General features: G+C 42.2%; 1 protein-coding gene across 4 annotated transcripts in view; it reads left to right on the top strand.

Moving 5' to 3' along the window:
• The window catches only part of SMOX (spermine oxidase), an 80,392-nt gene that overhangs the window by 46,226 nt on the left and 21,735 nt on the right, over window positions 1-12,431 (top strand). For all 4 annotated transcript variants that reach the window (XM_042855595.2, XM_005291500.5, XM_042855594.2 and 1 more), the window contains exon 3: window positions 5,151-5,377. In XM_042855595.2, coding sequence (XP_042711529.1) covers window positions 5,151-5,377 — 227 coding nt within the window. The remainder of the gene's footprint in view (window positions 1-5,150; window positions 5,378-12,431) is intronic.

The following is a 12,431-nucleotide window of genomic DNA, read 5'->3' as shown; positions in this document are numbered from 1 at the left end:
TGGTTACCACGTGTTAGCTAACATGAGGTAAGAACACCCTTTTCTTCCTAGTGAAGGCAAGACCACAGAGTAACATAGTGAACAGGGAAGGCAAAATTAGGCCCTATATTAGTACTATACAAAATATTCCACAGGGAAAATATTGGCCCCTTAATATTTAAACCTTTAACACTTCCCTCCACTCACACGCATGGTCAAGGATATTTTGGACACAGCCCATGGGGAGTAAATGACACATTTCCCATTCTAATCTCTGTGCCAAGTCTCGCCAGCATTTGAAATGCCCTATTCAGACTCCAAAGTTTAGATTTGTCAAATAGCCTTTTCATTCATTTCCCTTCTGAAAGGTCACAGGCACTCATGTTTATTTACTGTGGTGAGTTTATAGAGTAAAATACAGTAAGTGACGTAAGGCCGGGCTAAATAAAGTGAAAGACGACCAGCTAGAGGCCCAAGTTAATGAATACAGAGAACATGGTCAAAAATTAAACTAGTTAGTTGGCATTAGGGAGGTGATTCCATAAGACTGACGAGGTTCATTTACCTACTGGTAGCACAGAATGTACCTTCTTATCTAATGTAGATGCACCTGGGAGTATTCCCTTTGCTTCTGTACAAGAGCAAGGCTAGCAGATTCTGGCTCAGAGGGCCTTTCATCTCCAGATCTCCAGTCTCTTTGAAAACATTCCTCACGGTTTAAATATTCAAAGCCACATCCTTAGCTGGTATAAACTGGTTTAGGTTTGACTTCATTGGAGTCACGCCCGTGTGTACTAGCTGGTGATCTGGATCGCTGTGTCTGAGGACATATTGTTCCAGGTGGAGGGGTCTTGGTGTTGAATTCTTTGTTACCGGTCATCAGGAGGAGCCCAAGTTTTCCTCCTATTAGGTCAGGTTGCAAGGCCTTTATACGCAGCCCCTCCTCCTCAATGACAAAGCTAAGGGGTGGTCTAGTGATCTCTTCCTTGGGGTATGTCTTCACTGCAGAGGTAACTCAGGGTTTTACTTTAGTGTTGCCCCAACCCCCCCTTGTGTCCACACACAAAACCCTTTCATCTGACGTTGGTAGTGCTTTAAACCTGGGCTAGCTGGCCTGACTGGAGGTGTAGGCTAGAACTTGAGTACCACTTTCACTTGAGCGGGTAGCCCGTCCACTTGACAATGAGGATGCAAGCTAAACCATTCAATTGCTGATAGTCCTCCAGTGCCTTCCCACAATTCCCCTAATGTTCTCTGAAGGACAGACAAGTTTTTCCACAAGTCCACTGGGAAAGAATCAGAACAGCTCAGCTTCCTGCAGCACAAAGATATGCCCCCTGAAGACCTAGTGACGCACACAGGGGAGCATAGCACCAGTTAAGACACAGGCTTTGCAGTGTGTTTGCTCACACCTGGGTGAGGTTAAGCTATGTGCATAGATCTGGGTGCTGATTACCTGAGTTATCTGCAGTGAAGACATACCCTTGAAGATAGTTACTTAAGGTCTAAATTCAGATACACTTACTTAGTATCTGCAGTTCCAATGAGACCTCTCATAGAGTTAGTTGTAACTCAACGTAGACACGTTTTTCAGAATTCCACTCAGGGCAATAACAAAGAAGAGATGGAGAGTTCTGCTTTAGTTATACACCTCTACCCCGATATAACGCAACCTGATATAACACGAATTTGGATATAACATGGTAAAGCAGCACTCTGGGGGGCGGTGGGGGAGGCGCGGGGCTGCGCACTCCGGTGGATCAAAGCACGTTCGTTATAACGCGGTTTCACCTATAACGCGGTAAGCTTTTTTGGCTCCCGAGAACAGCGTTATATCGAGGTAGAGGTGTGTATATATATATAATATATACGGCCTCTGCATTGGTCTGATATATGGATTCCAACAATCATTATAACATCCAGGTGCTACATCACAGTGATGCATGAGAAATACATATTATAGCTAAATAGCCATGTTAATGGGACCAGCAGACCCATTTTATGAGGACTGTATACTACTCTCTTACTAAGGGCTTGTTTACACTTACCGGGGGATCGACGCACAGCCATTGATGCATTGGCGGTCGATTTAGCGGGTCTAGTGAAGACCCGCTAAATCAACCGCAGATCGCTCTCCTGTCAACTCCTGTACTCCATTGGATCGAGAAGAGTAAGGGGAATCGATGGGAGACCGTCTCCCGTCGACATCCCATAGTGTGGACCCCGCAGTAAATAGCTATAAGCTACGGCGACTTGAGTTATGCTATTTACATAACTCAAATTGCGTAGCTTAGATTGACTTTATCCTGTAGTGTAGACAAGGCCTTATTTAAATGAGATTGGTATTGGAACTACTTAATTTTTCAAGCCCTGAAGGGCCCTGGAACTAAATGGCGTATCTGTGTAAAAGAATGTGATTAACTTCACAACTTTAAAGAATTTATCATGCCACTTACTCCAGGAAATAATTGGCTTATCTGCTTTGAGTAATGTCAGTTAATGGGTTTCTAAATATACAGGTGAGCTAGACTATTTTTAGTTTCCCTGTACAGTATTTAATTACATTCCTCACAAGGGCTCCTATAGAACACAGGAGAAAATGGCTTTTCCTTTTTTGTTTGTGCTGTGACAGTAAAGTAAATGCTATTGGGTAAAAATAAAGAAGAATATGCTAGTATTTTGTGTTACTTTAAAAAATGCTGATAATTGAAAGAAAAAGAGCCAGATTCTATTTGGAAGTCAGTATTAATGCCAATTCACACTAGTGTACTGGCCGACATGTTTTATATACTACTCCTGCTAATAATCTTGTATGCCATGGATTGTATGAAGATCCCAGGTAATAAGATCACTGTCACTTTAAACCTGAAATATTTATGAGCACTATACCGTTGACTGCTGGACTGAGTCATTTCCACCAGACTGCATGATCTATGGGTATGTTCAGAAGTTGCAATGCCTTAAATATTAACACATTTAGGCCCTGATTTTGCATAGACTTGAGCACATGCTTTATGTGCCCATGTAAGTCTTTGCACATTCAGGGCCTTGACGGATAACTTCCACTGGCAATTTACTTCCTTTTGAAATTGTTTCTTGGCTTGGAAACCCAAATCTCTTGGGATTTGCTTTGAAATAGTGATTCATTCGTACAACTTGATAGCCTCACTTCTAACAGCATATTTGGATGGCATTGTGATTGTATTTACAGGTTAAGCACTATGTGATGGTGTAATCCAGCGGTTCTCAGACTGTGGGTCGAGACCCCAAAGTGGGTCGCGACCCTATTTTAATGGGGTCACCAGGGCTGGCATTAGACTTGCTGGGGCCTGGGACCAAAGCTGAAACCCAAGTCCCACTGCCTAGGGCCAGGGCCGAAGCCCGAGGGCTTAAGCGTTGGGTGGTGGGGTTCAGGTTACAGGCCCCTTGCGCGGGGCTGAAGACCCTTGGGCTGCAGCTTTGGCTCCCCTACTCGGAGCAGGGGGCTGGGCTTTGGCTTTGCCCTCCAACTCCACCTGGGACGGCCATGCTCGGGCGAGCTCAGGCTTCGGTCCCCCGTCCTGGGGTTGTGTAGTAATTTTTGTTGTCAGAAGGGGGTTGCGGTGCAGTGACGTTTGAGAACCCCTGGTGTAATCAATTACGTGATTCTTACCTTCTTCAGTAGGAAGTTATTAAGAGGGAAAACATCTAGGCTAGTAGCTAACCTGCTAATTCCTAATAAAATATCCACGTAAACTACAGGACCTGCTGCATTGCATGGGGTTGACCATGATATTAAAGGGACAGTGTTGGGTCAGATTTAGTCCAAATTTGGTTTTGTACAAATGAGCTTTTACAAAACCTAACTGTAATAAGAAATAGTCCCATAAATTAAGTTAAAATCTGTTAGAAACCGTGTTTCTTTTTAACCTAATAAACATGCCCCTGTGTTATCACCTTAAACTTTGCAGAATTGGGCTAATACGCGAGAGTCTGAGGGCAAAACTGATTAGACCTGGACTAAAGAGAACCATGTAACTGACTAATCAGTTTGCATTGTCCAAACTGAGAAATGCAAAAAGCAAACAAACAGCATAGGTAGTGAAAAATAAATGATTTTTTTTAATGTGACAGTGCATCTTTTTAAAGAAAGCTTTCAAAGGCACAAATAATAAAATATGATCTAATTCCACCTTATGGAAATGCAGGTAGCTTGAGTCCTTTTGGCAAACAACACACATGTTTAATTGCAGAAGGCGGCTTTCCTGCATGCTAAAGTAAGCAACCTCAGGCTGCCACTACAGGACAGTCTCAGTCTTTCCTGCATTCCTCTGCTTTAGTGGAACAGATGCCTTTTTGCCCTGTACTTGAATAACAATCACCTTCCCTCCCCTTCCCTCAGACTAAATTTGATGTTTGAAGGCTTTGGGTGGCCTACCGATGCTCTTATTCTTTCCCTACCACTTCTTCAATATTTATGTAAGTATTCATTTATATTCTGTTTGCAGTAGTACAGTACAGAGAGCCAACTCCTCTTTTCCTCCCCTAACCCCTCACACTTTCTGAGCAAGAGAGATCAATATACCCTCTGGTGCACTAAATTCTAATGATGTTCGTAGGGTAGACACCATTGCATTCTGCTGTGACACTGCTCAGAATCTGATACCGGGATATAGAAAATACTCACATAGCTCTTTTGAAGATATAAAGCTCTGTGCAGAGGTCCTTCCAGCATCCTTGTGGTAGGTAAACGAATAGTATCCCTATTTTATAGGTGGGAAGGATGAAGTAGAGAGGCTAAGTGGCACCTGTAGTGACGATCATGGATTAGGACCTGGAGTCAGGGATTCTGCTTTGTTCTTGAACTATTAGATACCATTGCTGCTGCATACCTTGGAATCTCTTTAGGGAACACCCCTCTTGTGATTGCTCCCCTTCTGTAGCACTGTGTGACGCTGTTGTTCCGTAGAGACCTACGATGAACAAACATTAGTATGACACTTAAACTTGTCCTTAAGTGAAAGCACTTCTTCAGTGCTTCAGTGTTGTTTTTTTCGTAATGTGGCATCATTGGGCAAATGTCCTTTTTGTGCTCTATTTACTGGTCTTCATTTGTAGACTGGGATGTGACATACAACATCTCTGTGTGAACGAGTTCATCGTACTGGTCTAATTGGATTGTTCCCCCCTAGAGAACGCCACTTTTGAACTGGGAGCTACGTGGATCCATGGTTCAAATGGAAACCCAGTCTATCATCTAGCAGAAGACAATGGCTTACTTGAAGAGACCACTGATGGTGAGAGAAGCATTGGCCGTATCAGTCTTTACTCCAAGAATGGGGTGGCTTATCACCTTACCAACAATGGGCAGAGGATTCCGAAAGATGTGGTTGAAGAATTCAGTGATTTATACAACGAGGTTGGTATTTAGCAGCCCCCTCCGGTTGCACATTGGTCTGAAAACCACTAGATGCTTGTCAGTGCCGAGACAGTAGAAAAACTTTTAATGCCTTCAGTTTCTCTACTTAAAATAAGTTTTGGATTTTTTAAAAAACCAATATGGTGCCTTCTACTTAATTCAGTCGCTGGTTAATGTGATCAGAGCTCCTGGAACCAAATCACACTCAAGGAGAATACCCCTTCTGTTCTGTAATATGATCAATTCTCATCACTTCCAGCAAATATTGTGGGATAATTTAATCAATAGCTGTAGACTTGCCATTTAGCTAATAATAAGGAAGGGGCCCAAACGAGGCGGAACATAATAACTTAGAAAGATCCAACAAAAAGATGTGGCAGTGAGACATTGTTATTAACATTATAACTACTACATTGTACTGTGTAAGCAATGACATTCCTCCTAATATGAATTACAAGCTCGATTGCATCACAGGTGCTGTGACAAATGTTACAAGGGTTAAATATAATTTCTCTCCTGGCGAGAGCTTTCATTTTTATGATTTGGAAGCTATCTGTAATGTTCATTCCTCTATCTTAAGTGATTTTCTCCAAAGTGCTATGTAAAACAGTGTCTAAGCTCATGGTAGGGACTCCAGACGAACGAAAAATAGAAATGAAAGCACTAAAAAAATTAATAAATGGAAAATTGCAGACTAAAAGTGGAAATACAGGTTCAGTAATGAAACGTGTCCTAAGCAAATACCCAAGGAAAAAGCGATCTTCGGTGTCCTAGATAGGTAGGGTCAGTCTCACTTCTGTGTAAATGGGCACCATTCTACTGATTCTAGTGGAGTGATGCCTGCTTCTGCTCAGGATGAATGTGGTCCCTGATAATTAATGGTTGAACAGATGTAAAATGGCATTACTTTTGTACTTTATAATACCAAGACTTAGGCTGTGTCTACACTACTGCGGTAAGTCGACCTAAACTATGCAACTCCAGCTACGTACCTTAGATTGAGTTACCGCGGGGTCTACACTGTGAGGAATCGAGGGAAGAAAATTTCCTGTCAACTTACCTTACTCTTCTCGTCGGGGGTAGAGTACAGGGATCGACTGGAGAGCAATCTGCAGTTGATTTGGCAGGTCTTTACCAGACCCGCTAAATCGACCGCCGGTGGATTGATCTCAGAACATCGATCCCTGACGTAGTGTAGACCTGCCCTTAGACTTAAACAATGCTAAGACCGCTTGCCAGGTTTCACTCTAATTATTCTCCTGATTGGTTTCCTCTATTTCTAATTATATTTGGGTGAGGGGCCAATATAAAATTTCCCCAATCAAAATGCTCTCCGAGTGGGTTACATAAAATGGGGGTGGGGGTGGGGAACTATCCTTGCCAAGTTGTAGCCATTTGTAGAGCCCTCAAAGTTTGCAGCTGGATCTGAACTTCACCAACACTTGTTTGGGTAAATCTTTTTTATAATGTCACACCCCTGGGATCAGCCGGACATCGTATAATATATATTTAAAAATATGTACATGGGTATTCAAACTGACATTGGTAAAATCCTTCACCAGAGGCCATTAAGGAAACAAAATAGTTATGGGGTGAGAGCTAAAGTGCTATCGTGGATCAGAGACAGAGTGGAAATGCTGATTTTCAACAAAGAAAAACGTTGAGCATTGTGCCATGACTAGAGCTAATGAATACGTGGCCTATAAGTATTGGGTTAATAGAGAGGATTGTGGGGAACATCCGAGGGGTCTAGTTAAGATAGGCAATTGGGCAACACAGTGGCAGATGAAATCCCACTTGGACAAGTGCAGGGTGATGCACTTTGGCAGGAATAGTTTGAGCTGCTTTTACTTATTACTAGGTTTTAAAATTAACAGTAGCCCCTCAGAAAAAAGAGCCGGGCATCACCATAATGAGCTCAGGGAAAACCTCAGTTCAGAGTGCAGCAGTGATCAAAAAAGCAAATAAAATGTTGGGCCAGATCAAAAAAGAGAGAGGGAATAACACTGGAAATGCCGTAATGAATGACATTATATAAGAAAACGGCACGCCACTGCTCTGAATACTGTTTTCAGTTCTGATCATCCCATCTCAAAGATACAGAAATATAGAAAGTGTTTCACAAAGGGGAATGAAAATTACTAGAGGCCTAGAATGATCTGTTATGAGAAGGAAACAAAAAGAGGTGAGAATACAGTTTAAGAGAAGACTTTAATACAAGTTTACAGAGGGATATAAAGTGAATGGTGAAGAAAAGTCAGTTTTGCACTTGGGGTTACCCTTTCTCATAATACAATAACAAGGGGTCTGCCAGCGAAACTAGAAAGCAACAAACGTCAAGCTGATCTCTTTTTTTTTTTATGCAATGCATAATTAGCTTGTTACTACCAGAAGATAACCTTGTGGCCAATAGCTAAGAGTCATGAAAGGATTTGACGTTTATATGGGTAGTAAACACATCTGCTGTTACATGTGCTGGGATAAAAATGTATGAGGGATCTCAGCATTCTTACTTTATGACATAAGCCAACCCTCAGTTGTCTGGGACTAAGAAGTAACTTTCTCCCATACCCGTGTTGCATCATTATTGCCCATAGTGGGGGAGTTCACACTCATCTCTGAAGTTCTGGTACTGGCTGCGCTCAAAGGTGGATGCTGGATTAGGTGGATGATTGGTACCGGTCGGCTAAGGCAAGTCCTGTGTTTCTCCCCTCTCTCTATTTTTGGGAACAAAAATAAGAGAAGTTGTTATGATCTTTTGAAAACCCAAATTGCAAAAGAAACCAAATGTGCAATATCACTCGCTGATGGATGAAGTAAATAGGAAAGTGCGTAGTATGTGCGTGTGGCTTCAGGAACTTTATTCTTGCATAATGCACAGACGAGAATGTGAACTTTACTCTTGCATAATGCACAGACGAGAACGTGTGTCTCTTTACACACAGACTGAGTTAGCATGTTGCATTACTTCTAGCTTTTATATTTTTGGTTGTGTTGGTTCCTTATGGTTTTACTGCTTTGGATGATTTGCAGGTTCTTGTGCCATGTTTATAATTAAAGGGGAGGGGGAATGAAAAGTGGGCATTCGGCCTGCTTCAGTTTGAATCTCCTCTTTATTAGTTGGTGGGATTGTATGTTGGGGCATTTTACAACATCCCTAAAACCACTCTGAGCAAACAACCACTACACTAAATCAGTGGCAAATAAGGCAAATCTGAAAACTGGATGCACGTGACGTATTTAGCTTTCCCTCACAGTCCTCTCCAGGGTCCTGACATACCTTTCCCTCACAGGGTGATCTCCAAGCCACTTTCTGAGCCCGGAGAATCCCCCACTGTGATCAGGGTCCCGGGGGGCCACACTGAGATTGCTTAATCAGGGCAAACTGCAAAGAATGGGGAAGATGATTCCCAAAACTGGTGGCTGTTCTAATACTTAGATTTACCAAGCCAGCAACAAAGCGGCTTCTACAACACTTTACTGGTTACCCAGAAGCCCAAAACACAGTTCCCTTAAAACAATTCAGCCTTGGGCTCCCACCCAGACAGCCAAATCAAATATGATGAGGATTACTGAAAATCTTATTCACCATATAAAAAGTTCTACTAATCCCAAAAGATCGGACACATCGCCCACCAGGTCAATGAATATTTCAGATCTTACGCAGCCAATTCTTATTAACTAAACTAAGATTTATTTAAAAAGAAAAGATATGTTAAAAGATCATTATACATACAGATATGAATAGAGTTCTTAGGTCAGTTTCATAATAGAGATGGTGAGTTTTAGAGTTGCAAAAGGTTCTTTCAGAATCAATTCCATAGGTTATAGCCCAATGTCCAATATCTGGGTGATCCTGACTGGAGCTGGGGACCTCAGTCTTGGGACTCAAACGTCCCCTGAGGAAGCTGAAGCAGATCTGAGATAACAGGATCAGGGCCCAAGAGTTCCTTTTATAATTCTCTTGAAGCCTCTTAACAGCAGGTGAATAATAGGTGAAGCACTGTGGCTTTGAAGTAGAACTCCTATTTCCTCAGCATCACTGATCATTAGCTACATGGATCAGCATTAGGCAACTGCCCATCTCCCACCATTTGCATCCGAAGAAGTGGGCTGTAGCCCACGAAAGCTCATGTTCATATAAATTTGTTAGTCTCTAAGGTGCCACAAGTACTCCTGTTCCATTCACAAGAAGTTTATTACATACTTCAAAGAGAAATGAAGACCGTGATATTACCACATTCACAGTTCATCTAAACATTAATATTCCCTTTTGATCTTTGAATCAATGAAACATAGTGATAGACAGGAGCCGTCTGGTTACATTGTTAACATCTAACAAGATATAGGTAAACATAGACTAGTACAATCACTATCTTTTCCCAATTCTTTAACAATACAAGTCTACATTTCAAAGCTCTCGTCTATCTGACGTGGCTTTGCTAGCTATTTATAAGGAATATCCCTAATTACCATTTACATACTTTCCTAATATGTCTTTAAAGGTAGAATTTGGGTCATTTAGCCTGCAAGTTGCTTAACCCTTTCTGACTCAGTATCACACCCACTTTTAGCCCTTTTAACTTCATTAGTCTCCCAGGATGTGGTCTTCATTTGCTGGGAAAGGTGTGTTTTACATTGATGTAAAATTCTGGAGGAGACAAGGCACAGGTAGTTTCCACCTTGATGGAGCTAGGCGAGTTAAACCCTGGGTGAGGGGGTGGTATAGTGTTGACCTTGATTAGCTACCTCAAGGTAAAAACAACAGGGCCTTGTCTCTGTAGGGTTTTACATTCTTAACAATAATAATGTAAGTACCATAGTGCCTAAGAGCCCCATCTTCAGTTTCAAAACACGCCTACCTTGTGCACTGAAAACATAGCACAATCGGCCCCACCTCAATGACCCTTTTTCTGGTTACTATAGTTAATGGCCTCAGAGTCAGTCAGCGTTCCCCTGTGTGGTGCATGGTTGGTGGGTTTAAAGAGGTAGCTGGAGAATGATTAAGTTCTCTTCCCCTGAGGCTCCCACGCTCTGCTGGGCTTTATGCCAGCTCAGAACTAAGCTGTTTTCCCCTGCCTCGTAGTCTATCACGCTACCATTTGCCTGGCCCACTAGATACCGAGGGCCTGGTTTGTACTGGGGTTACACTAGTGTAAGACTGCCAGGAGACAGGGGTATAAATCAAGCCCTTCATTTTAAAACCGAGTTAGAAAGAGTACTTGAGGTGAGTTCCGACAATCCTTAGGAAACTGCACAGATTGAGATGTGCCATCCTGGCCTTCCTAATTCAGCACTCAATAACTTTTAAAATTTGCTTTTCAATATCTGGCCTCCTGGAGAGACTGCCTCTTTCCCTGTGGTATGCAGCCACAGTTGCGATGAGTGGAGATGCTGGTACCCTATCTCTCATTCTAATAGAGAAGGGACTGTTGGCAAGGCGCAAGGCTCTGGAACGCCCTTCTGTTTCTAGACTGAAATAACCCAGATTTGCTGATTTGGGGCACGCAACAGGACCCATTTGTTCTTCCCAGCCTCAGAGAAGAGTTTGGCCAGTTCTTCACTCTGTCGTGTTTGCTGGTGTGTTACTGTTTGTATTTAGAGCTGTCCCTTGGTGGAAGGGGTAAGATGACATTAATATTTGGCTTTGGAATTTTTGCTAATTGGCCTGGTGCGGTCAGATCCTGCGCACATGTGCTTTCTAAATGGAAAGAAAATCAGTAGAATCTTGTACACGCTCCTGGGCACTTCATCTTGCCAAGCTCTTTGAAATAAACCTTGTTTGGAGTCTCTTGGATATGCTTTGATAGCTATGTTGTAGGAAAAAAATAAAATTAGGTGTTTTTCTATGTCCCGTATTTCAAAAATGCCATTTCCCAGTAACTTTAAATGGAGTCTTGTACACTTGTTGATGTTATAGTTTTTTTCAGGTTTTTCTCTCAAGAAACAGCCTCAAAGTATCTCCAAATGGATGAATACAGTTCTGTCTCCCCTTTATTAGACATTCTCATTAACCGCACAGTCTTGGTTTGACCTTTGTATGGTCACTTACAACAGCTTTTGCTGTATGTATGTATATATAAAGGATACACTTCCGTTTTTTTGTTTGTGTGTGTGTGTGCACGCATATTCTTTCCATCATTAGAAGCATAAATATCCCTTTCCACAAGCAGATTTAGGAAGTGTGTTCAATCTTAAACTCAGTCAATACTTGATACATTATTAAGAGAGACTTCGTTGTAAGATTCTCTTGGCATTTCCAATCTTGCTTCTTTGCACGTTGCTGCTGAACGAGCTGCCATTCACAAAATCATTTAGCAGTGCAGGCCCGTGACTGGGGCTCCTGGGTGCTACCATAATAAATACAGACGATGATATTTTCCTGTTGTCTGACCAGTTGGATCACATACTTAGGGGAAAAAAACTCATTTGGTGTTTTCCCCCCTGAGGGAGAAATGTGTGTTTCTCTTCTTTCCTCTGGTGCCCAGTGAATACTACAATGGACAATGAAAACATGCCTATGGCTAATTTAGTCTCTGGGCCAAGTGGTAACTGGATTTTAATACAGCTTTGCTTGTCTTGTGAATGTGTTATCTGCTTATAGGCTGCAATCAGCTTATGAAAGCTGACCTGCATTATGCTGAGGCAAGGTCTGCGGCAGCTTGTAGCAGTACTTGTTGGAAGTGGTTAGACCTCAGAAATCTGTGCCATAGTGTAGGCCCATGAACTGCCGACTGCTGAAATTCCACAATACTTCTGATGTGGGGGCGGGGGAAAGAGAGACCATTTCCCCCCCTCCACTGCTAAGGACTCCCAACCTCTCTTGTTTTGAAATCCCTATGCTTTGGGACAGCTCTGTTGCCTCAATCAGTATCCTTCTCTTTTTCTGTTTTCTACCAGTTTCCTTATTCTCTTCTGTGTGTCTTCCCGTCTCATCATTTCTTTTTCTATGTTTTGGTTTTTCTGGTACTGCTCCTTCATTTTTTCTCTCTCTTGCCCCAGTTCACTTCCTGTCTCTTTTCTCTCTGTTCATGTTTATTAAATAAAACTTCAA

This window comes from Chrysemys picta, chromosome 5 (assembly GCF_011386835.1).
Source record: "Chrysemys picta bellii isolate R12L10 chromosome 5, ASM1138683v2, whole genome shotgun sequence".
In the NCBI taxonomy this organism is placed as follows: Eukaryota; Metazoa; Chordata; order Testudines; family Emydidae; genus Chrysemys; species Chrysemys picta.
The sequence above is the reverse complement of the archived record's forward strand: the minus strand, read 5'-3'. Positions and strand labels throughout refer to the sequence as shown.